General features: G+C 38.1%; 1 protein-coding gene across 3 annotated transcripts in view; it reads right to left on the bottom strand.

Moving 5' to 3' along the window:
- Positions 1–295: 295 nt before the first annotated feature.
- The window catches only part of LOC134756055 (uncharacterized), a 63,141-nt gene continuing 35,861 nt past the window's right edge, over positions 296–27,575 (bottom strand). For 2 of the 3 annotated variants that reach the window (XM_063692851.1, XM_063692859.1), the window contains exons 3-10: positions 27,314–27,521; positions 26,589–26,634; positions 26,234–26,322; positions 25,324–26,131; positions 24,552–25,229; positions 23,671–23,860; positions 19,424–22,814; positions 18,879–19,017 (exon numbers count right to left, since the gene is read on the bottom strand). In XM_063692851.1, the coding sequence (XP_063548921.1) occupies positions 19,450–22,814; positions 23,671–23,860; positions 24,552–25,229; positions 25,324–26,131; positions 26,234–26,322; positions 26,589–26,634; positions 27,314–27,521 (5,384 nt within the window). In that variant the 3' untranslated portion in view covers positions 18,879–19,017; positions 19,424–19,449. Of the gene's footprint in view, positions 7,290–8,415; positions 8,513–9,324; positions 9,421–10,246; positions 10,415–11,350; positions 12,070–12,427; positions 12,650–12,772; positions 12,896–14,141; positions 14,278–14,838; positions 14,988–17,235; positions 17,394–17,560; positions 17,806–18,143; positions 18,312–18,453; positions 18,577–18,793; positions 19,018–19,423; positions 22,815–23,670; positions 23,861–24,551; positions 25,230–25,323; positions 26,132–26,233; positions 26,323–26,588; positions 26,635–27,313; positions 27,522–27,575 lie in introns of those variants that run through there. The other variant, XM_063692866.1, reaches the window with a different exon arrangement.

Raw genomic sequence — 27,575 nt, forward strand, 5'->3', positions numbered from 1 at the left:
TATCTTTCCACACTCGTTTCTTTCTATCGTCGTCTAGTACTAGTACCCACAACACAAGCCTTATTAAGCTTACTGTGGGACTAGGTCGGTGTGTGTAAGATTGTCCGCATAATAAAATAATCGCGTCTTTTCTACAAAGTTAGCTTGCCAGAGTCCTAGAGAAATAAATAAATATGTTACTTATTTCTACTTATGCCAGAGTACAATACGACTAATTATAGTGCGCACTATATTTTTAGTTACTTGTATGTATTATTTTAGATGGATATATTGAAGTTAATAAAACAAACATGAATGAATAGTATATATTTTATTAATTTTCATATTTCGTGGACATACAGTCCGCACAACTGTAATTTTAAGCTAAGCGATCCAGTAAAATTAATAAGTACGATCTGTGTTGACAATTTGTACAAGCGCACAAGAAACGCATTAAGTATAAGTAGAATAGGTATAGATAACAAATATCAAACTCTACGATTTCCCTGTAGGTATTTATACAACAACATTGTGGCAGTAAAAATAATAGTCAGTATTTTATCTTCTCAAATAGTGTCACATCTGCACACTCTTGCACCGAGCCCTGCGTGCTTAGCCAACATACCAATCGTTAACGCTCCGTAGTGTAGCGATCTTTCTCTGTCACTTTTCCATATTAGTGCTACAATGACAATAGCGTTTCGTTCGATACGGAGCGTAAACGATTGGCACGTTGGCTACACACCCGCGTAGAACGCCTTGTAGTTAAAAGTGTAAAGCGAATATGTCTGTTATAGTATATTATTGAAGCTAAAATACTAGCTATGTTTTTAACGTAATTAAGGCATTATCAGCATTGGGTTAATTGGGTATGATCAGTCAATTTACAAAATTAAAATTGAAAATAAAGAAGTGAAATTCAAACATAGGGATTTCTAATTAGCGTAATGTATAAATCAAGTCATTATACGAGAAACAAACTTTGTGCTACTATGTACTTTTTTTTACAAATGGTAGGCAGTAATAGACAATACAAATTTTCATTAGGAAATGCAATTTTTTCAGTCTATTAGCTAAGGAAGATTATAGGATTTATTAAATGTTATTCCTACTCGTAGACTAAAATAAATTTAAAGTAAATATCGCAATTTCTAGGTCATTTAATTTCTTATGGTGAACATAGGTAATCATAATCATAATCATTTTATTCATAAAACCAATTTACCAATTGTACGAGTAGGTACATTATTATAAAATTGATACCTAGAATTCCTAGAAAATAAAATATTTAATTATGGCAAATAATGTATGTGTCGACAATTTGCGTCACCCCGTGATATTTATAAGTTATTACAGTTAAGGATTATTACAATTAGGTTAGGTACGGTAAAGTCGTTATACTATATACTAAGCAAACAACTTAGAAATATAATTTTATTTCATGCAACACGTATGAGGCCGAGTAACAAGGGATACAGTCACTATTTAAAGCTTTTGATAGGCAATACGCCATTAAGTATACACATAAGTACTTACTACCAATAACCGACATCCACTTGATGCTCGCTCCACGCTTGAATGATAATAACCAATAAACACCCGATTTGTTTGAAAATCTTTGCATTCGACACATACCAGCATACATGTAGGAACATGCCCCATCATTGTCATCAAGTGTTTGGAAAAAGGGTGAACTGTTGCGTATACTTCGGTTAAATCTACTAATGTGCCGGAAAGTGCTCGGAAAGTTTTCAAGCGACATACGATGGACACGGTGATCGCGTGATAACGACATGATAGAATAAACGTCACTTCATTCATTCATTCAGTCATTATCTCGCGATAACCGCGTTATCAGGAACAAGAAAATGCTGTAAAACTGCTGGGCTCAAGCGTTAAACATCAGGTAGTGTCGTGATACTACAGGACAATTACAGGGTGGGCCAGTGATGAATGCATTTTTTTTTATAAATAATCAATTTTTATGTTTTTAAATAAAAAATATAATTAGAATTTGGGATAAAGAAATAAATTTTACGTTTTAAAAATTAAATCATCAAGATGTCGTCCGTAGCGGTTGCGGCACTCTTCCAGTCTAATCTTGCTTGTAAACTTTGAAAGAATTTCGTTAGAAGTTGCGGAGATATTGATTGGATTTCTAGACGAATATTCTTCTTTAATTCTGCTGTGGTTGTCGGATTATTGGAGTACACTTTACTCTTCAAGTAACCCCACAAAAAGAAGTCTGTCGAAGTTAAGTCAGGGCTCCTGGCAGGCCAAGCAATGTCACCTCGCCTCGATATCAATTTTTGAGGAAACATTTCACGCAAAACTTCCAGGGTCACGTTACTTGTATGGCAGGTGGCCCCGTCTTGCTGAAACCATGTGTTGTTGTTGTAACCATACGATTCGTGAAGTTTCGGAGCCAGGAAATCTCTTAACACGAAAGTCTTGTTAAGTCTTTCAAAATTTACAAGCAAGACTGGAAGAGTGCCGCAACCACTACGGACGACATCTTAATGATTTAATTTTTAAAACGTAAAATTTATTTCTTTATCCCAAATTCTAATTATAATTTTAATTTAAAAACATAAACATTGATTATTTGTTTAAAAAAAATTAAATGCATTTATCACTGGCCCACCCTGTACAAAGGATTTTGTTGTTACTCATGCAGTAAAAATTCATGAAATGAAAGCCACATGATAAGTACAGCTATATCATGTTAAAATACTGAAAAAATACCGCTTATATTTTTGACATCCTGGCCGAGATCCGAGATACTGCGATGAAATAAAATGTGTACAATTTCAAAGAAATGAATAGATATGCTATTATTTTCTTATTCTATTTATATTTCTTAAGCAATATAAAATGCCTAGTCGTATTTCCATGTGGGTTCGGGGTGTTGAAGTAATAATAATTCATGATATAGAATCTGTAGTATCTACATACATAACAGTACATTATTTTCAAGAATTCGTACCGCAAAGGGAACAGCTAAATCCTCCTTGGTTGTACCGTAGGTATAAGTGCCACACCACCTGGCATTGACTGGGGATGGGGGTCGTATTATAGTAAATATGTCTATTTATCATCTACCGGGCATTGATATCTGAAGTTTTATTTTTCTAGTTACTCAAGTGCCTAATTATTTACCGTTTTTATCGCTAGCATCTTGTCGCCTCCAATACGTACCTACACATCAATAAGAGATCGAAATGTGATTGAATCAGTTAGTATGAATTTTCTCAAATGATTTTTAGGCCTCACACCCTAATCTGTTAAACAATAGTACATTTCGATGCTAGTGCGAAAAGATGACATTTCCGCACGTGTATCGAACGACGTTTTTTTTAATACAGTTGCGAAAAATAAAAAAAACAACAAGTAAGGAATTCGAAACTTTTATATTATTAATTCTGTGACATCACTGACATTGACATTATGAAGAGGTGTTTTTTTAGCTGGGTGTTATTATTATTGAACCCACTTCAATGAAAGATTTTGTTTTAAATGCATGTTCTACAAGACAGAAACAATTGTAAATATAAAACATTGTACTATTATTACCCAAATATTATTACGATTATTTGTGTATCGTACATTTATAAAAACAAGATCGAATGTTGCCTTTGGAAACTTAAAGCAGAAAGAAAAAACGCCTTCTTTGACAGGCGTTCCGTTCCATTCAGACAACTTATTAAGAACGGTTTTTCAATATTTAATATAAAAAAATAGACGTGTTATAATGATGAAGAGGTAAGTAATAAAATATGAAATATGTATATTTTTCGTATTCTTACTTTACCAGTAGGTTTTTATGTTGATTACGACGTTTAAAGGAAACTAATATTACCACTCATTAATAAGTAGTCATGAATTGGAACAAGAATAAATTTAAAAAAATTGGAAAAGTAAAAAGCACAAGTTCGCAAAAACCAACTTTCCGCACGCTAAACAGCTACGTAAAACAGCACTTTTTGAGCAACTGTATTAAAAAAGCCTTTTTCTTTTTCGGTTATCAATTCTACCGCAGCACTGAAAGGGAGCAAACTCGTTTAAAAATAAATTTTACCGTCCTATTTCTATGGTTCAAATTTATGTAACAGCACATTCTGTTACCTGACAGGCCTGTGTGCACAGGCGACCGATCGCCCTACATTACCCAAACTCAATATCTCAGAATGAGCTGTTACATAAATCTGAACCTTAATTAATACTATCACGATAGGTAGTTGCTTTTTAACGATATGGTGGCTTTGGCACTCGCTCGGCACGCGACTAAGGCGACTCATCATTCGCTTGCCCTTGTCCCATTCACTTGGGGTCGGCGCAGCATGTCTTTTTCTTCCATACATCTCTGTCACCCGTCATCTCATCATTCACTTGCGTTAGTTTCATATCATCTTTCACACAGTCCATCCACCTTTTCCTCGGTTTTCCTCTCCTCGTACTTCCCTCCACATTCATTCTTAATACCTTTCTCGTCACATGACTTTCATCCCTCCGCATCACATGCCCGTACCATGCTAGGCGATTTGCCCTTACTTTTTCTGTTATGGGTGCAACTTTCAGGCTTCCTCTTATATACTCATTCCTTATCCTATCCATTCTCGTCACGCCACACATCCACCTTAACATTCTCATCTCCGCTACATGCAATCTCTTTTCATCCTTCACCTTTAGGGCCCAACACTCTGATCCATACATGACGACAGGTCTTATGATCGTTTTATAAATTTTACCCTTCAACCGAAGGGGCATACGGGCGTCACAAATGGTTCCCGTAACCTGTCGCCATTTCATCCATCCTGTGCTAATCCGGTTTTTCACGTCGCGGTCAATATCGCCATCGCACTGTACGAGCGAACCGAGGTACTTGAAGTCGGAGCAGACCGGCAATGTAACGCTATCGAGTTCTATGGCAGCAAAACTGGAGAGACCGCCAAAATCGCAGAACATGTGTTCTGTTTTAGATCTGCTGATCTTTAGGCCAACATTCTCCAATTTTTGCCGCCATTTCTCAAGTCTGCTCTGCACCTCTAGTTCGTTTTCACCTACAAGCACAATGTCATCAGCAAACAGCATACACCAAGGTGCCTCCTCCTGTATGTCCGATGACAGTGCGTCCATAACTAGCAGGAAGAGGTAAGGGCTTAAAGCCGATCCCTGGTGCAAGCCTACTGTGACACTGAACCTGTCGGTGGTGCCAGCTGCTGACCGGACGCGTGTACAACATCGGTTGTACATTGACCGGATTAGCTCCACATACTTCCCAGGCACGCATTTCTCTTTCAGAGCCCACCACAAAACCTCTCGGGGTACTCGATCGTATGCTTTTTCGAGGTCAACAAACACCATATGCAGGTTCTTTTTAGCATGTCTGTATTTTTCGCACATTTGGCGAAGTGCAAAAATGGCGTCTGTTGTACCTCTCCCCGGCATAAACCCGAACTGGTTTTGTGTTATATCACTCTCATCTCTCAGGCGTCTCTCTATCACTTTTTCCCATATTTTCATGCTATGTGACATAGGCGACTCTCCATAAAATAAACAAAGGCTTTTTTAACGGATTAGGATCTGAGGCCTAAAAATCATTTGAGAAAATTCATACTATAACTAATTTGATCTGTTAGTCCGATCGCCTATTCTTAGGTACTCATATCTAGAACAAGACTAATTGATATGGTTAGGTTAAAGGCATAAAGTTATTAAATTGTAAGAATGTCCATTAACAATAGTAGGACACTGATATAATCCGTTAATATATGCTACTTGCTACAAATTGACAATCACTTTTGTGCATGTCATAAATAATTTGTTAATACTCATAATTCTTGTAATAATAAGTTTCTACAATAAAATACAAAACTTAAAAATAAGTATAAACTTGTACCTACCAACAAATAAAAGAAACGAAACAATACTAAAACGCATTTTAATTCGATTTCTCATCTTAAGTACAATACCTAATTATATTAAATAATGTGCTTTAGGTATATTCATTTAACTGATTAACATGGCATCGTCTTATAGCTACGATTCACTACATCGAACCTTATCTAAAGTAACAATCCAAGGCATTTCACATAGAATACTTACCTACTTTGTAATAATTAAGTAGAAAAAAAACAACTGACCTATAAAACGTACCATATAATTTAGTACTTATGAAAATTGTTACCTGTATAAACATATATTACGAGTATCTACAATATATATTTCAAACCAACTGTTGAAGGAATGTTGTTAAAATTGAGCAAATACTAATACATAAGAAACCTGCAATGAAGTAAACAAGTATATTATTAATTGATCGGTTACTTTGTTCTTAACATTGGTCATCACCATCAGTCAGTCGCTTTACTCGAAATTGATCATTCTTCAGACTCAAACGCCTAGTTATTCGTCATTATAAAGAAGTGTGCCGTGTTCGGTCCTCATCCTCATCTTAGCGTTATCCCGGTTGCATCTTAAAGGAGTCCGGGCCGGGGTCCGCATTGCACAGAATAACATTTTCGCTATCAGTAGGTATAATTTGGAGTCTAAATACCAAGATAGAAGATAATTTAGCTAAAATTTATAGTCAAAAAGATTAATAGGTACCTATATAAGTTCTGTAGTCCAAAAAGTATACCTATTACATAAAGGTATAACTATTAATTGATTTTTCTAAGTGTAGGTATCACTATAAAGTATTTAAAGCCCGTACAACTTGATTAAAGATTATTACAACATGATAAGTCTGTATGTTGATCTTATCCTGCTTATTTAAAATAAATATAAGGCAGTTATCACACTGATGTGGAGTCTAGATTCGACTTCGGTGTGGTAATCGCCTAAGACACAGTTACGTGGTACCCAATGAACATGTTCTTTTTAAGGTTAATAGGTAGGTACATTTTTAACTTTATTTAGCTAGTCGAATCGTCATCAGAGTTAAATCGGACTCGACAAGGAACTCCGAGAATTTACAATCTATTACCTACTCGTAAAAAGTACTAAGTACAGTACAAAGCCTACGCAGCATAGATATTGCCGACACCGCACTATAATAGCAATAGCATGTGATTATTCTTTTATAGTTATATACGTTAACTAACAACAATAAGTCATAGGTTTCAACCGCCGTCGTCCACCAAATACAAAATATCTTGAAAGTGATACATCATCAGACAACACGTTCGATTTCGATCTTTAAGTAAAGAAATTGTCTCTTTGCTGATAAATAGGCAATTCCACATCTGGAGAGCGGTCGTCCAAGTCCTCCGCGTTATTTCGCTGCGGCAACTCTTCTAACGCTTTCACTGTAAAAACCAATACAACAATTTAATTACACTTTAGTCTAACTTACCTCTCGAGTCCTGACGACTAAAATATATATAAAGGCTTCTACGGACTTCACGATTTTACCATACATATGAAACATATGATATTTCATAGTTTAGTTAAAAAGATATGTCATAATAAAAATAATTATTTGTCAGCCTCAAGAGGTATTAAAGGTAAGGTAAGGTAGGTAGTAAGTTTTAAAAGAGAGTTAAAAATTAAAACTATGAAAAATACAAAACAAACAAATGCAACTAAGTTATTATGTAATTTAGGGTCTACTCACAACAAAATGCAAAAACGAAACCATGCTGCAACAGTTCTTCGAACGACCGCTGTTCCAGCCAATTTACTTACAAATTCACTTAATAGAACTACTGAAGTTAAGGATGATTTTTGATAAGGCATCTAATTTGTACGTGATATTTGTATGTAAATGGTTTAATTATTTGCTGTTGGCGGTCGGGCCTTGCTCAGTGTTGGTTCCTGGAGAAAACGGTACAAAACAAAACAACATCAAGCAAAATAATGTTACATGCGTGGACACACGTGAACGTTAGTATCATCGACTAGTTTAGAGGTTCCCAAACTGTGCGTTGTCTCAGGGGCGTCAGAACTAGTGCTTACATCGTTTACTTTGTTTATAAGGTAGCCTCAAAAAAAGTAGAACATGTAATCGGACTCGCACTACAAAAAATATTGGAAACTCCTGGACTAGATTATGAAATTACCAGACAGTTTGAATGTTCTGCTATTAATAAAGTCCAGTAGCAGAAAGTCCCTTCTGCTTTTTAGTAAACTTTCTGATAATTCCAAAAACGTAAATTAAAATTTAATGTAACTTGCAAGATAAAACTATTAACTAGCGCATACGAACACATTTGAGTCATTAGCATGTCAATAGGTAAAAAATGCATCAAGTGAAGTTAAGGGGCTTAAAATGAATAAGTTTTGATTAATAAATCGTGTTTCAATCAATATACGTCCAAACCCTTGATCAACCAATCAGATATAAACTACAATGAAAGTGGTATGGTACGATTTATTAAACAAACTATAAACAATATAAACTAAATTATATTTGCATCAAGTCATCTCTCTTACCGGCAATGATTTTGCTCATTTCGGTGACCTGCTTGGCGAGCAGCTGGTTCATCTGCAACAAGTGCTCCCGCTGCCGCTTCTCTTCGCCGTCCGGGCTCTAAACGCGTTGTAACAAGCAGACACATGTAGGTGTGCTACATTACATATTTACAGCCAACATTCGAAGCTGCTAATCAAGCTTAGGTACCTATTTCGGAGGCAGAATGCATACTTTTAAGAACCTTGATAAGTTAGAAATTATAATTAAATAAAAAAAGCATAGAATTATTGTTGTCGCTTTATCCACAAGATATCTCAAATAATTAAAAAATTTCCTTACTTATAACATATAACCAAAGATTAATTTTATATTTTCAATAATCAGATACCTATTTCAAAAGTCACGTAATTTTCTGCCCCCGAAAACTAATACAAAAGTTCTATAATTTAGGTATCTTTTTGAAACGTTGGGTATACGATGAAAGTGTGATCATGCTAAAGGAACAAAGGTCACCCAAGACAACATTAAAAGCGGTGCGAGCTGATTCAACATGCGAGATGGAAAAAAATATGACAGAGGTTTCAAATATGATGCACAAAATGTATAGTTGTGATGTCAAACATGGTAGGAAATATGTAGAGAACATAGTTGTTACGTTTACTATGTGCGATGATACAAGTAGGGAGATTTTATTAGAGATGCTATGGCTATGGGTTGAGATGGAGTAAGCGCTGCACATTCACATTTTTTTTTGTTAATCTAAGTGCAGATGACACTTAATTTAAAATACTTATGGATCACAAATGTTATGATTGTAAACTGAACGGATTAAAATTTGATTTCTAATTGTATAAGTATGTTATCCGTCCAACAATCGGCACTTTAATAGCATTATCGTGTCTGTGTATTTGATCTTGAAATTAATTTACCTTGGTGTTGGGATCAGTCGACCCCGAAAGCATTTTTTTTATCGACTCAACCTTCTCTTGACGCTTCTGTTGTTCTTCAGGTGACAGTTCAGGAGGCTAGAAAAAATATATATTTGAGTGGCAAAACAACATATTTTTAAAATTAGATTTTCTATTGGACCTAATTCCAAATAATCATATTTATAATACAACAGTGGTAAAACGGGAAACGTAAGAGGGCGGGTCTAAAGACCACTTATTAGCCCTTGATATGCAGGGCTTGCCTTTACACACCACAATTAAGGAGGTGACTTACTTGACTAAGGCCAGACTCGAAATTGGCCTAGACCAGACTAAAAACCTACCAACTCCGGAGCCGATGAGGAGCAACGGAACGGAGCCGTTTTGTCTTCACAAGTTAAATACTGTGTATAAGTTTACACGGCAAATAAATGGCGAGTCCGAATTCCACCTGGCAGATGGCCAATTCAAAAACAAAACATTTGTTTCGATTTGCCCTACGTATACTTTAAAATTTTCAACGAACGTCGCGCATCGCGCGCTCCATGTCCGCGTCATCCAGCGACCGAGCACTCGTTACCTTCTCCGGGATGTAGCGCTCCGGTATGAGGATCTTCTGCGGCGCGGCCAGCAGCTGGTCGATGGAGTCGGCGTAGCGCTGCGGCGGCGCCAGCGCCGAGCGCACCACGTCGGGCGGCGCGCGCAGGGCCGGCTCCATCTCCGCGTCATCCAGCGACCAAGCACTCGTTACCTTCTCCGGGATGTAGCGCTCCGGTATGAGGATCTTCTGCGGCGCGGCCAGCAGCTGGTCGATGGAGTCGGCGTAGCGCTGCGGCGGCGCCAGCGCCGAGCGCACCACGTCGGGCGGCGCGCGCAGGGCCGGCTCCATCTCCGCGTCATCCAGCGACCAAGCACTCGTTACCTTCTCCGGGATGTAGCGCTCCGGTATGAGGATCTTCTGCGGCGCGGCCAGCAGCTGGTCGATGGAGTCGGCGTAGCGCTGCGGCGGCGCCAGCGCCGAGCGCACCACGTCGGGCGGCGCGCGCAGGGCGCGCTCCATGTCCGCGTCGTCTAGCGACCGGCCCAGCTTCTGAGTACGACGAACATCATATCTCATATTATTATCATATAGTCTGGCAAACCAGTTTGTCAGTAGAAAAAGTCGCGAAATCGAGATGTAAAATACCTATCTATGTTTTAGAGCCACCACACACTCTCGTCTCCCAAACGTCGGCATCTAGTCAACTCTATGGCTGCTGCTCGACGCAACGTTGGCGCGACTGCTCTGCGCGTCGACGCAATTGTCCATAGCGCTGACTAGACGCCGACGCTCAAAACACTTTTTGCGATAACTCAAAAACGGCCAAACCGATCATGTTCGCTATAGTTTTCTTTGAAAGTACTTTTTGGACCCATGGTTCAAATGTTAGGGGCGAGGTGGGGAACATATTTTTTTTCTTTCGGAGCGATTATTTCCCTTATAGGGATAAGCTCGCCTTTGTACCTAAATTTATATGAATTTCATGTTATCAATTTTTGTTTTGTACAATAAAGTGATTTACTACTACTACTACTACTATTTCCTAAAATATTCACTTTATCAAAAAATGGTCGTTGGAGGTGCAAAAATGGTCATTGGTCTATTCATTTTAAAAGACCTATCCAACGACACCGCATGCCAAAGGGTTAAACCGAAAATATATATATATATATATTATCGGTTTATTTTCGGTTATATATATATAGTATATATATATATATATTTTACCGTTTTGTCGCCATGATTGGTTTATGTATCCATACCAAATTGCAGCTTAGAAAGCACTAACGACCACGGAGCAACCGCGGACGGACAGACAGACAGACATGGCGAATGGCGGACAAGAAGAAGACGGAATCCTAATAAGGTAGAGAGGTCTCTCTCGAGCTATCTCGACACTTTTTAGAGGCAAAATCGCAGTGTAAATACTTTAATATGACAAGCATTATGTTTTGTTTAAACAAATAACTTTGTAATGCTACTTACATCTTGATTGTACACCTCCTTTGGCATTTCGTTTAATGTTTTTGCGCTTAGGTGGTGCGGTGCTGTGTAATGCCTTCGCTTCTCCTTCGGCACTTGTCTCCTGTGCAGAGACCCGTGCTTAGGCACATCCCCGGACATCTCAGTTATGATTTGTTTCGCCGCCTCGCTTTTGAAGATGGGCGACAATTCCATATGCGATCTCGTCAAGCTGCCAATGCTGCTCGTTTTTGACAACGGATCATTTGTCAGAGTTCTAGCGCTATCCGTGGGACTGTTCAAATATTGAGGCGAAATCGAAATAGTTTTATCGTAACCAGACTTCTCGTAACTTCTATTGTAACTGCTGCTAAGTGAGGATATGTCTCGTGAATAATCATAGTTTGATAGGGACGGGCTTGAAGGATATTTAGGACTAAGTTCCATGGAAGACATTTTGTCGTTCAGTCGAAGATAGTTTGGAGGTTCGGCAGGTTGGGGCTTAGAGTAGTATTCTTCAAATTTGCTAAAATCAGTTCGAGGCACAGACGAAGCTCTGGAGTAGTTGGAAGACTGGATGAGCTCCTCTTCTAAAAACTGGTCAAGGTTGGCAGTGATGTTGTTGGAAGGCCAGTCGGACATGGGTTGGAGAGAACGATCTCTATCCCTTTGTCGCCTTTCACTTTCGCGTTTCACTATGCGCACGGTTTTGATCTCCTGTTTTTCTACATTGGACAGGTTCGCTGAAAGAAAAGGTAAAATACATTACTCGCGAAATTTAGACATTGTTTTAACTAGTTTATCTGATTATGTAGATGACGCAAAAAAAGAACTTAATTTCCAACAAGCAGAAATGTCTGCGAGCGATGATATACATAAACTTACTGCCTAAGAAGCTGCGTTTAAGAAGTGTTACGCTCTTACGGTAGATGTCGCTAGCCTATACCCATATGGTGGAAAGATTCGCTGGCTATGGATGAGGTCTTGGTGGCTCAGTTGGCAGAGCGCTGGAGTATCGATCCAAAGGCCGTGAGTTCAAGTCTCACCCAAGGCAGTAATTTTTCCACTTTTAAATTTATTCTAAGCTTAAAAATAACTTACCAAATCCGCCATTCTGCATTTCCTCGCTAGTCATCGGAGACATGACATCATTCCCCCCTCCTCTCGTGTCCACATACAGTGGTACGTCCATGTTACGGCTCTCGTAATTACCAGGGGATATGACGCTGCCCATGTCGTAGTCGTAGTCAGAGTTGCCGTGGTCGGTTGTATGTCCTGTGTCTAAGTTGGTTTCTTGCCATGAGGAAGTTGGACGACGTTTACCTGTAATATTGGAAGATTTATTACAATCATGATCCCGAAAATACAATTGATACAACACTAACAGTAAACACTAAAACTATGAATGACAGTTTAAAAAATTGAGACAAAATAATAAATTCTTACCAGGTAAAGAATTGTGGGTAGTCTGCAAAGCATGAGACTGTTGCGTTAGATGTCTCACCGCTCGACTGAGCTCCTGTCGTTGGCGCTGCAAGGCTGACACTAGCTGCTGCACCCGTGATACTTCTGTGAAGCGTTTACCGGGGTTTAAGTTTAAATATGATTGTCCTATTATATTTATTTTAACTAATAAATCACTATTTCATCAAATGACAAATTTTGTCGGTGACCTGACATGTATGGCAGTTATAACCTCCATAAATTTGTAGAATATACCGTTGAACTTAGCTAAGTCATCAAATGTTATCATGCCAAATAGGTATCAGCTTCTTACTTCTTAGCTGTATTTTATCAGAAGTATTAAAAAATAGTGTCTAGTGGGTAGGTACCCAACACTTTCGTTGACAGCCCGGAACCTGGAACACTCACCGTTGTCTATCATAGAAATGAAGTTCGCAGGCGCAGTGGACATACATAAATTAAGTATGTATTTTTTCTCAAACATGCAATGAAATACCTATATTGATATTATGTTCCTTATTAGGCTGCGAATTATCACGTTTCAGGCGCGGCTAGACTAGGCCGGCAAAGTGCTCATTATAGGGTTCCGTACCCAAAGGGTAAAAACGGGACCCTATTACTAAGACTCCGCTGTCTGTCTCTGTCTGTCTGTCTGTCTGGCTGTCTGTCCGTCTGATGAACCGTGATAGCTAGACAGCTAAAATTTTCACAGATGATGTATTTCTGTTGCCGCTATAACAACAAATACTAAAAACCGAATAAAATAAATACTTAAGTGGGGCTCCCATACAACAAACGTGATTTTTTGCCGCCAAAATCAACGGCGAAGTACAGTACCTATATAGATGCTTAAGGCAATTTTATAATTTGAAAAAACTAAGAAAAATGCTCACATGCATCAAAGATACATAAATATATACGGCTAATAAATTGAAAAATGTGATAAATAGATATAGGTGTTATTTATATTTTGTGTCTAGTTATTTTTAGTTTCTCTAGAAATAAAACTTTGATTTCTTTATTTATTTCATTGCATGTTTGAGAAAAACACTATAAATACATCGGCGTGAAAAGGGGTTGTCGCGGCCTCATAACTATCCGATGTCTATATATAAATGTACTCGGCCGGCAACCCCTTACTTCAAGGCCTCTGTAGTAATTTACTCGTATTATTTTGGTAAATTGTAATGTATACTTCATTTTTTTTAAATCTAATTCCCTATTCAATATCATTTTTTACAGTGCAATAAAGAATGGCCCACTTTTCATTTTTTGGTACCAGTTTGCAAAAGGTATATTTGCAGCGCCTAGCGCAGTTTGATGTAACGTGTAACAATTGGAGCTTACTGACCGTCTTCGAGCATGGCGGTGGCGTGCGCGGGCGGCGGGTGCGCGGGCGCGGCGGCGCGGCGCGCCTGCAGCGCTCGCCGCAGCTGTTGCAGCTCGCGCTCCAGACGCGCGTTATCGGCCACGGTCTGCTCCAGTTTCTGAGTAAAACGTTCGAATATATCGCACTTGATTTTATATTCGTTTTAATAGCTTGCCGGTTAACTCACTAAATATCAATGACACACAAATTCAGGAAACAGTTGAAATTATCGTGGGTAGCTAAGATTTTATTCGAAGGTGGTTCCTACGTATAAATTCATAAAAGTACCTACATAAATCCAAACCAACCACTATTTAACACGTGTCATTATTCATTATGTTACAGTCACGCTATCTACAAAGTGTTATTAACTAAAACTATGTAATACTGGATTAGTAAATAATAATTAATTAACCACGAAAGAAAATAGAAGGTTCAAACAGTCCATTACCATGGCTAAAAACTAAAACGTAGAGCTAGAGAGGGTGCTTAAATCTAAATTTAACACGCACTAATGCATGCATCGGTAAGAAATTTAAAAACAAGCACAAAATACCTACTCAATAATAAAATAACTGACGTCTATTTTTACAGTATTTAGTCATGCAGTAGCGTGTGCTAATAAAACTTAAAAATAATAATAAAATAAGTGCATGGCATAGATGAAAACCTTATAAACCTTAGAATTAAGTGCCAGCATGGCGTGCACTCGGGCTAGCTCGGCCTCCAGCGACCCGCTTCCCAGCTCAGGCACAGCCGACACACGCTGATTCGTGATGTGTGATAGATCGCTTCTGGTTTGTACGCTGTCTAGTTTACCACGAACGCCTGAAATTTGAGTGATTGAATGACTTTATTGTCTAAGGTGTAAGAGCGTACACATATTTTTGAAACTGGGAATGTATATATATTACTACAGAGGCCGTGAAGTAGGTAAGGGGTTGCCGGCCGAATAGGTACATATAGAGAGCCGAACGTAGTGAGGCCGGATAGTTATGAGGCCGAAAACCCCTTTTCAAAACTTTGATTTAGTGGATATCCACTAAATCAAAGTTTATTTCTAGATAAACTAAAAGTAAACTAATAAATAGTAAGTAGTAAGTAAACTAGTAAATAACACCCACAATATAATTTTTAATACAGTTGCTCAAAAAGTGGTACTTTTTGTGGCTGCGTAGCGTGCGAGAAGCTCAATTTCTCGAACTAGTGCTTTTTACTTTTTAGTTCCAAACTATACTTTCGAAACGCAGTTAAAATTTAATTTAGCGCAGAGCAGGTACCAGGGCCTCATGAGTTATGAGGAGGTGTCGTTGACCAACCCGCGCCGGGCCCGCGGCGGCCGCGGCCGGGGCGCGCACGAGTATGAAGGTATCGCGGGCTGCGGCAGCTCGCGTATCTTAGCTGTATAGGTACTTTTGGTTTTGGTTTGGTTTGGTGGTATGATTCTACTAATGATATATTAATTTATTATTTTTTCGCAATTGTATTAAAAAACGTCGTTTACAACACGTGTGAAATGTCTTTTTACCACTCGTACCGAGTCTTGCCACTCGCTTTCAGCTCGTGGCAAGATACCTCGGTACTAGTGGTAAAATGACGTTATTTTCACACTAGTTGTAAAATGTACTAATTTTCTACTCGCCGAGTATAATCTGTGTATTACGACTTCATATGCAACACTACAACCTTACTCTTTTCAACGTTGGATAGTCTATGGCACTTCCGACTCAAGCATAAGAATTTTATCGATACGGTTTAGTCAATTTTAAAAATTTTGAAAAAAGAACTTCATACATTTCAGTAAAAAATTTCTTGTTTAAGGAGACTCGATTCAATGCAAATTAGCCTTTAAACACGCTGCTGCGTCGCATCTGCTTTGTGATTGGTTGGCCAACAATTGCTTCATAAGTCATAAACGCGCATGTGACACCCTTCATATAGCAACATCCATACCCTACGAAAACCGCTTAGCGTTGCTTGTTAGTCTCCATAGGCTACGGTGGCCACAATCGAGTAAAAAATTGTCTTAAAATTGAATTTAGCGCGGAGCAGGTACCAGGGCCTCTTGAGTTACGAGGAGGTGTCGTTGACCAACCCGCCGGGGGCACCGGGCCCGGCGGCCGGTGCGCGTACGAGTATGAAGGTATCGCGGGCCGCGGCAGCTCGCGTATCTTAACTGTTTACTTTTGGTTTGTTTACCTAAGTATATGATTCTACTAGTTGAAAGTATAATTTTTTTGTCTCGTAGAAAAAGTATTGTATACAATAGCGATATAATCAAGCTTTTCAATCTCGTACCTTAACTTAAGCAACTCAGCAAGCATATACTCCGCCTTTGATTTTAAACAAAAAAATCTAACAATTAATATTCATTTCATATTTTCGTCAGAATTCATATTAAATAACACAATCAACAACGCACAATACACCCAATAAAATATAATTGTAGAATGAAGAATGTTAAACTTTGCCTCCAACACGATTAAAAAAATATCTACGCGCGTTCGAGTAGACATGTTTACTGCTAATATTTAAATGAAATATTTTAAATGTGTATTTAAATTTGCAATTCACATTTATTAGCCCACAAGGCCCGGGCCTAGGGGGCCAGGCAAGTTAGTGATATATTCTAAGTGCCATCATCATCATATATTTAAGAGTAAGTCTCTTGTCGGTGGAGCAATTTCCATGTTTCGCGGTCCTCTGCCTTCTCTAAGTGTCATACCAAGTGCTATCTAAGTAGGTATCTAAATCCGGTCCTGTCAATAAGGCTTGTGTTGTTGGTACTAGACGACGATATATAGGTATATAATAGACTGATATATATAAGTAGATAAAACACATCCATAACTCAGGAACAAATATCTGCGATCAACACACAAATAAGTACCAGGATTTGAACCCAGGACCTTCTGCTCCAGATGCAGGGTCACTATCGACGAGGCCGTTCTTTAATTTGTAGTCCATAATATTACATAATTTTGGTTCTACTTTTAACGAGCTTGTTATAAGAGGTGGAGTAAAGGGCAGCTTTCTGTAACTGATCAGAATAGAGATTAAAAAGTTCCAGTATTACCTGTAAGTAAGGATTCGATTGCGTCTTTATCTGTCCTAAGCCCCTGCAAAATGGCGGCTTCATCAGCTAGCTCTTGTTCTAAAGCCCACAACTCAGCCACTCTCGCTCTAGCAGCTTCTGTTTCAAGTTGCTTTCCTGCTGCAGCACTCTCTAACCATCTGAAATAGTTCACCAATTTGTCTTTAGTTTATAGCTCAGCTAGCTAGAATGAACGTAATTAATTATACAGGAATACCTATATTCTCTAAAATAAATAAAAGAATGACAAAAAAGTTTCATCATAGGTATCCGTCTAAAACCCAAAAATTGTGTGTAGATAAAGTACCTTTGTTGTTCCAGCGCATGTTCTGCAAGAACTTTCTGCCTCAATCTCTGATTCCTCTCAAGCCGCTCGACTGTGGATCCTGGCCTATTGTACAAGGAGCCCAATTTCACCATATTGTCCACCAACTGTACAAGCGGCTTGCTCTTTTCGTACTGATGTTCTAGTTCCATTAGTTGCATTTTCAAATGTTCAAGTCTTTGCAGACTCTCTTCACGCTCCATAGCTTTCAAGGAACTAAGGCAGTCCTGAAAATAATTATAATTGTGGCATTCAGACTACATAAAAGCAAGACAAACATGACAAGCAATCAAAACAATAAATCAAACAATTAGAGTTAAACGAAGATAAGTCTGTAACGATTTTGATAGCACACGCAGTGAAGTGTTATTTATACATCATAATATCATAGTAATTTCATGACGTTTAAAATAACACTTGCACTGCGTGTGCTATCAAAATCGTTGCAGACTTATCTTGGTCTAACTCTATCAAAATTACCTACACTTAAAATTAACTGTGCCTTAAAAAAAGAATAAATGCGTAAAGATGTAAATATTAATAAAAGAAATATAGCGCTAAAGACCTTGATGCTATTAATTTGAGCACAGCACTGTTCGATGGCTCGATGAGTAGCTGCATGTCGTCGTCGTAATTGAATCAAAAGTAACACCAATTCTTCGTGAGTTCGGCCAAGAAGTTCCCCAGCCGTGGGCACTTCACCAAACTGCTGGCCCGATTGCTGTTCCCTTTGCTAATATCCCAACATAGAACAACGGAACAAAAAAATGATAAAACAAAACGAAACAAAAGCAGTTAAACATAAAAAACAAAGACCACATGAGACCTAGTGATGTAAACATAGAATTCGCATGAAAAGCTGAGTGACATCATACCATGTCGTCTTGTTCAGTGTTTCTCCGAACTCTAGGACTGACCGCTCTAATTGGCTGCTGTGAAGCTCTAGACGGAGATCTACCCGTTGCCCATGACTCGTCTGCCACGTTTGAGATTCTTAACTGTAATATAAATGTAGAATTTCCATTAGACACTATAAATGTGCCATTTTCAACCAAAAGGGTACTTATTGTCGCTTGTCAGTAAGGCGCTATTTCCATGTAGCTTCAATTAGAAATCAACCTTATCAACAAGCGATAATGTGGGAACTTTTGAGTTGAAAACGTTACAAATGTAGGCAAACCTTAACACTTAATTGAGTTTGTTAGGTAAACTTACGTTCTGTTGTGAAGCTGTCAGATGTTGCGAGCCGTATTGGTCATTAGTTGGTTTTTCTTCCACCCATCGAACTCTGGGGCTCACGGCCCGCACAGGTATATTACTATCTCTGTTACTTCTTCCGATAGATGTATTACTTCCGAGAAAAGCTTTATTAGACAACGTTTGTTGATTTGAATTATTTGTGCCCGATTCCATATTATTGCCAGTAATTGTCATTGAAGCTAAAATAGAGAACCTTATTAATAATTCCATAAGGCTAAGTCTGCAAATAAGTACGACATAATTAGAGATGTCGGCAAAACATGATAAAGTGTATACAAATATCCCGTTTAGTTACTTGACCAAGATGTTGACAAAGACTAGTTATGTACAGTAGGTCACTAGGAAATATTAATGGTGTGCAACCGCCAACATAATCCAATAACTTATTAGTATTATTGTGCCACTTAAAATGAATGAACCGCTGCTGTTTCATATAGCATGCTGAAATATTCTAAGCACCTTATCGTGTTTTAACCTTTCAACATTGATTATAAAATCCTTTGTGCGATAAAATAATCTTTGTTTATTAACACAACTGAAAAATGACTTTGCTTTGCTCACAATTGTAATATAAATGTGACTTACATAAGGTACCATATGGGAGCAGAGTGCTAGAGGATACCTTCATTGCTTGCACTGTCAGCCCCACTGTCCGTGCTACACAGCGCGTCCCCTGCGCCCGCGCGGCCGCCCGCTCCCCGCACACGACCCAACCCGCCTTTCATAAGCCCACTTGACATTAGATCCCATTGTCGAAGCTTTTCCCTATCAATTTCAAACTTCTTTTTACCTTTACTGGCAACCTTACAACTAACGGGCTTTGGTGATGCAAGTGAGTTAATTAATGATTCCACAGCGAGTTGTTCATAAACTCCTTCGTCAGACGGTTCTAGCAAAGACGTGCCAGTATTTTGCGCCAAACTAACATAAACATCATTATCACCACCGACTTTGTCTGGTTCGTCAAGACAAACATTATGAATATTATTATCTCTAAGCCTTAAAACTTGGTTTTGTATATCACAGTTAACGTAGGTCACGTTACGACTTATTTTTTTGACTCCATCTTTTTTTATCCGCTTAATACTATTCATGGCGCAAACGTCGACGCTAGTCCGTCCTGTTGGCACTATAGTTGATTCCGTTGTAACCGTGTCCAAGTCATCCATGGATCTAGCATGTCTGTGTGATACTCTTCTTAAGTTGTCCCTCCACAAAGAATCTTCTTCCCAGTGTTTTTCACCTTGGCACATGATATTTTCATAAGCACTCGCTTCTGCCTCTGCATCATAATAAACTGTATTAGAAGATGTACCGCTGCAGTGCGACGACATACTCGCAGTTGAAAGCTGTATGGGAGAACTTATATTCAAAGTGCTACGATTATCATTGTTAGACTCCGGAGAAGAACTATCCAAAATGGTGCTACCGGAAATTCTTTTACAACTTAATTCAGACATCAATGACAAGGATTCAGGAATTTTAGAATGTTTTCCACCTGACGATTCATAAATATTTTTTAAATCTATTTCAGGATCTTTATCTGCTGCACTTAAAAATTCAACTGATACACTTCTTGCTGTTGCTGCTAATTCAAAATGATGATCTGCGGCAAATGCTTGACCTTTGCGTATAGGATTATGTATATGTGAAATTTCATTTTTCTTGTGAAGGGGACCTCTTCGGCGTTGATTATTTAACTTTCGATGGAGATTAGTATTTTTTAAGTAATGAGATGTGGGTAGTACGTTAATATGCTCCTGGGAAGATAGATCCGAATAGTAATACGGAGCGCTGTGTTCCGTAGAGCTCTCTCTACTATGAAAACCAGTAGTGCTAGAGGAAGCGTTAGTATCCACCCCCGCAATAAGTGGTAGTTTCTCACATTCAAAGTCTTTTATTTTATCACATGACACGTCTTTATTCAAATTCTTTGCGAGAATTTTTTCTTCATCATAACCTTTACAGTAATAAGATATTTGGGATTCGGGCATCACCACTGAGTTGCACGAAGTTTGAGTATCCGACAAATGCATATGACATTTTTTGTTCGTACTAGCAACTGGCGTACTGGAACATCGCGTATGCAAAGTGGTTGGTAAATTAACTACTTGATTGACTTTATCTTTATAAATATTGCACTGGTCATCAGTATTATTCAACGAAATGTTTCGGTTATTACTATTGTTAAAGCTGGAATTACTGGGACTAGGTTGTAAATTATCTAAGTATCGATCTAAATCTATATTTGATGCGCAATCATTATGAGTGCGTATTCCAGGTCCTTCTAATTCAAATAACGAATCATCTGAAAGAGGTCTTCTTTTCATCATAATTTCCAAGTCTCTATACGAATTAGAGTGCCGTAATTCTATTGCAGATTCACTTCCATTTAAACTTGCAACTTCTGATGAGTTATTTGATTGTGTCATTTCAAATTTGCTGCTAATATCGGATTCTAATGACAACCTTGACGAACCTCTGTCTGCATTGTAGCTTTTTAGGGAGTCAGATTCTATACTACTAGAATTCTGTCGTTCAAGTATTGAATTTCTTAAAACATGATTTTGCGCATCATTTGCTTTATTTCTCTCAATTGTCAAACTAGCCCTGCTACTACGCGCTTTCTCACCTCTAGAGAGTGTGTCATGAATAGAGGTTCGACTTCCATATATCATTAAAGATGTTGTTCTCCTCTTCGCTGTGTTCATTTTTTGATTTTCACTAGTCAACATTTTCAGTATTGAATTGTCTTGAGACATATCTGACTGATCCAATTTATCCAAAATGTATTTTGACAAAGCATCATCGGACAGCTCACCACACGGAGGAGATGAAGTTGGAACTGGATGAGGTAGAAAAATCTCGCTATCAGAACTATCTTGAAGATCTAATACGTTACTACTGCTACTACTCAGATAATACGAAGCGGGTCTGAATGTATCAGATATACTGAATCGACTAAAAGGACTATCTAATGATATTTCTTTTGAAGCTTCATCGTCTGCATCTGAGCAATAGCTTTGTTTATCTCCAGTCTTTGACGATTCTTTTAATATTTTATCGGCTTTTGAAACTCTTTTTAACGTGTGGTCCTTAGTATCAGCAAAATTAGATGCAGTATCTAACGAAGCTCTGTTCATTGTCACCGCATCTGTTGTCGTATCAGATGAACTTGTTTCATTCGCTAAAACATTAGTCAATTCCATGTATACAGGTTCAACTCTGCCATTATTAACACAAACTACCTCGTATGTTTGCAGATCATCATCATCATTTCCTAAGTTCATTTCAACGTATGGATTATCGTCATAGCACTGAGGCATTGTCTGATCAAATACACTCAAGTTTTGAATAATTACTTTGTGGGCAGGTTCTACAGTGGAAACCTTTCGTGGACTCATTGGCAAATAATGCTCTTCACCTATAATTTGTACAGGTGGGGTTTCAGACTTATTTTGGCAGTTTTCTTTAAACATACTTGAGTCATTTCCTTCAGGTATTTTTTTTGTATTTTTATCATTACATTTCTCATTAACTACACTCTCTGCTTCTAACAGTACCTCGTCTAAATCGTTATCTGTATACTCAATTTGTGTTTCAGATTCCGCCTCACTTTCATGAGTTTCGTAATCATCTTCTGCATCTGGTTTGTCACTTGCTTCAATGTTTGATATGTCCGCGGTTTGACTAGTATCTTCATTATTATTTTCAGACACGTTATTTTCACTTCGTGTGACAACTTCCGGGTTAGCTATAATACGAACATTTTCATAGGCATTTTCAGTTGCTTGATTATTAGTGTTTGCTATGATATTTTCTTTGGCATTATCTCCTAGGAGCCCAACTGCATTTGCGGTAAGGGGTGCGTGCGGGGATATAGGCTCAGCTACGATGGGACTTATAACATTTTCTTTTTGGGACCTTCCTGCCTGCATATTTCTCAGTTTTTGCAGTTCAGTACCCGATGTGTCTTCTGAGGTGCAAATATAAAATAAACCGAACATTACATTCTAGTCGGTATACACCAATTTAATTTTTTGCACATGTTGTTAGTAAGTTTCTTTGACTCGAATGTTAGAATAAAAAGTTTCTACTCAGTATATGCCAGAGGAAATGAAAATGTTTAACCCACCACCGATATAAATTTTGATATGATATCTTGTTAGTTCCACTAAGTCCCAGCAGGCAGGAAGGTACCCTTCCGCAAAGCGAAGTCATCATAACACTACTGCAATGTTTAGTGTATGAGATATAAAGTATATGCATATTAAGTACATAAGGGTAACATTAAACAATTTGGTTATAGATATTGGAATATATAACATTTCTAATATTATTATTAAGTTATTATATAAGTATTACTTACTTAAAATGATCAAAATATACAAATTAACACTTAAGTAATCAGATCGGTTATGTGGGGTATCTATACAAATATAAAAAACATATACAAACCACTTACAACATAAGTACCTTATCCTTGCGTATAATAATAGCGCGTAGCACTAAATTTTTATTATATACACCATATTCATAGTATTTATATGTTTACTTAATAAATTCGTTCATGCATCGAAAATTCTGTCAATTAGGTATATCGATCATATCATGCTAATTTTGAGGTATAATTGGATTTTTTTAAAGAGTCCGTAATTCATATATATATGTATATATCTTAAAAAATTCAAACTATACCCGTAATTTATTGATTTGGATTATGGAACAAAAAGAACATCAACATTCTAAATTAAATTTGTCGCACATGCTGATATAGACAGATGTACAAGTTTACGCTAGAAATAAATCGAATGATCAATTTTATTACTAACCTTCATCATCGGAAGAATAGCTGTTATATGACGCATTAGCGTAGGTCTTCGATTTGTAGTCTTTCAACGACTGTCGGCTCTGATTCAGAGACCGAGCCAGAGAGATAGTGGCTGGAGTACTTTTGCGTGTTAAAGGTGATTGTAACATGCGCTGTTTCCATTCCAATAATCGCTTCATTGATTCCTCTCGCTAAAATAATACAACATGTAATTTAATCAAAAGACTAAAAAACCGGACAAGTGCGAGTCGGACTTGCCCACCGAGGGTTCCATACAAATTAAATTTTTAGTATTTGTTGTTATAGCGGCAACAGAAATACATCATCTGTGAAAATTTCAACTGTCTAGCTGTCACGGTTCATGAGATGCATCCTGGTGACAGACAGACAGACGGACAGTTAAGTCTTAATAATAGGGTGCCGTTTTTACCATTTGGGTACGGAACCCTAAAAAGACTTACAGGTACAGTATTATCTTCACCCTCTTTTACGGATAGGGTTGTACCAAAATTTAAAGAAATATAATGTTACATGGTCATTCGTACAAAAATGTACAAGTTCGGTAAGTCTCGGAGCTTATCGCATTTAAATAAAAGACCTTATGATTTCGCATCATCATCAATATTCGCCAACTTGTAGATTTCCTATACGAATGGTTGAACTGAACAAACTTTTACTATGGGGCCAAAAGTGACAACGCGAATAAAAATTACTTTTTAATAAATAAATACATTTCAGCGAATCATACGTCAATGTTTTCTATGCAACAGCAAACCTTTTTCGTGACTTCGGAATTGGCCCCATAGTAAAAGTTTTTCAGTATGACCTCAGAGTATGGTCAGATATAAGTACATAACAAAATAATATTGTGTAGATAATTACCTGTTGTACTTTCTTCTCACCCTCTCTTCCAGGAGCTGTTGAAGGTAATCGTGCACTTGCGGATCTCATAAAGCCTTCGGCGTTTGTATCTAATCTGTTAATACCCTTTGTATAGCCACTTATATTAGAACCATCACTCATAACACTCCCACTTCTATTAAGGTAATCTTTAGGATCTTTATTCTTCAACGTCCAGTTTGAATTCAATGTTTCATTGTATTTCAAATGGTTGCTTATGTCGTCTCCGTTATTCCTAGGACTACCAAATTCGGTTTCATAATTATTGTTCGTAGTGTGTGAGTATGGGGAATGTAGTTGTTTTTCTGCCAGACCACTTGCGTATTTTGCCAAAGGAATTTGAATATTGCGGGGTCCCAATCCTTGCTGTAAATATTGAGCACTTTGGCGCATTTTTTCCGCATAACTTTCTTCTGAATAGTATCTATCTGAACTAGGGTCATATGAAGAGTTGATATCTAAACTAGATTTAGGCCTCTGTGGCTGCCTCGGTACATTGCTGGCAGTCCGATTTGCCATGGATCTATTTAGCATTTCATTCTTAGATTCATATTCAAGAAAATCTGCGCTATGGGGTCTCGGCATTTGGGGCTGAATCCCACTCGATTGCATCTTTTTCCTGCGTAAGACTGAAGGGCCGCTAAAAGATTTTTCTTGAGACTGAAATAAAATAGGAAAGTTTAGACGTCAAATAAATTGTTACTTAAATAGTGACAACTATTTTCTGTTATAAAACACAAACAATCATACTTACATAATTTCCAATGGGGTCTTGAGTTTGCTGTTTTAGTTGACTAGAAATATTGGATGCATCCCGCAAGATATTTGGAGACTTAGCATAACTTTGACCGTAATCATTTTCGGTAGCATATGTAGCATACACGTCTTCGTAGTCACCGACTTTATCTTTACTGTATGCGGACACAATGGTAGATCGGCCATATGCATCGGGTGTTCGTCTCTCTGTTAATAAGCGTTCATTGATTGCACTTCCTGACCTACTGGGTCTTGCATTCAACTCTCCATAAACATCTCGACTGTATTGTCCCATATCCACATTTGAAGAATTATTTAAACGCGTTTCTGGGTACGTATCATTTGTTCTCGATTGGGCCCGTTCTTGTTCATAATTTTGACTATTCTTATTTTGCATATCAATGTCTCTAGAACTTTCTGTTTGTGGTGTCGTATCCTGCAGGAATGGATTGGACTGCGGTTGTCGATCGTATATTTGATCTTGATTAGATTCTTGTTGCGTTCTGCTCCTAGTATCAAAGTAAGGGGAGTTAGGTGTGGTCTTATACATGGAAGTTGAGGTACTAGGTTGGTTGTTTTCTAATCTGTCGGTTACGGTGTTTGTCAGAGGCAGAGACAGGTGGTGGGTGTCGTATGGTCGTTTCGTTGGGTACTGCGGCGGCGCCGGGGGCGACTGTGGGCTCCGTGTGTATATGCTCTCTTGATTTGGACTGCTCGGGTAATTGTGTTCCTGGTAGCGTGTGTGACTAGTACCTTGGCTGTAGTGTGATGCTGGCTGTTTGAGTAGGTCGTAGTTTGGATCATATCTGGAATGTGTTGTTGAGTACGTACACGGTTATAAGTAAACGAAAACATTAAGTGTCAAATCAATTCATAATTCATTACAATTCTAATAATTAGAAACTTACATATCAGAGCTTGGCGAGTTGTATCCTTCATTTGAGCGTCGCGGCTTTGGTGGCGCATTTGCATATGTGGGCCCGGGAACTTCATCCTCCTGAGATAAAACATAAATTGTACAAAATCACCCAACCATATTCAGTGATCGGTTTTCTATAAAACGGTTTTCTGCCTATTATTGAATGAATAATTAATTAATAAACCAATTTTAACGACTATATCCAGTTACATGTCATTATACAACGGTCGCATATTATCTGCAGTTAGAACCATCGTAATCGCTGTCCTTGGTTCCGCTCTGGCGAACTAATTGTCGATCACTTGCAGCGGTACACGTCGCGGACACAATAATTTAATACCCACCTCTGTTTTTGCAGCTGCCCGTTCGCTCTGCTTTTGTGGCTGGTCACTGAAAATAGACGATCTAAAATTACTTTGCGAGCTTCTAAACCACCGTTATGGCCTTGGTATTGAATCCCTATACTTAGGGCGTTACGACGTGGGCGACCCGGCACAATGCTAACAAGGCGGTGGTAAAACAAAACAATCCTTACCCGTTTATTTTATTAGCCGTGCCGTGCGTCGTCGGATTGTTCGTTTATAAGGCTTATTGCACTATAGTCGACTTTAGCTCAATATACAGTAAATCTAACTCTATGGCCATTTTTTTTAATAAAACAAATCCGTTATTATATACCTACATATTATTTACAAACAGCGCACTAAGGTGTTTTAAGGTGCATTTTTTTGAAATTCAACATCCAACTTTGTTATAAAATGTCCTAAATAAATTTTGTTCATATTCTTCTTATTCTTATTCTAAATGGGTAAAAATTTGGTTGACAGTTTTAAACGACTTTTACATGTTAGCGACTTCTAAGCAAACCAGTTTTGCATGTAGGGACCATGGTTATTAAATCACAAGTAGCCGTATTCCGTAAAACCAAGGATTTTATCTTATTTTCCGATTTTAAATCGCATAAAGGTACCCTTTCTGTTGAGAAATAAAGTTCTTAAAACCTAAATTAATAGTTACCTATCCAGATTAACTGGAAGGCCTATAGCAAGATTCGAAAAGGATGTCTTACTTGGGGCTCTGCATGAGCGCTGCCATAGTCAGCACCTTCACCCACTTCATCATGGCCTCCTGGTCAGGAGCGCAGAGTATATAAGTGCGCATATTGGCATGCTCTAGTTTGAAAGCGAATTTCCGGAGTACTTTATCCTCGGCGGTACAGGCTGACACCCTATATGAAGGAAGAAGAACGGATCCAAGGAGCTTCTCTTCATCATGACCTGCAATTAAACAATAATAAAATGACAAATCACAATCACGCTACGTAAGTAGTT

This window comes from Cydia strobilella, chromosome 1 (genome assembly GCF_947568885.1).
Source record: "Cydia strobilella chromosome 1, ilCydStro3.1, whole genome shotgun sequence".
Taxonomy (NCBI): domain Eukaryota; kingdom Metazoa; phylum Arthropoda; class Insecta; order Lepidoptera; family Tortricidae; genus Cydia; species Cydia strobilella.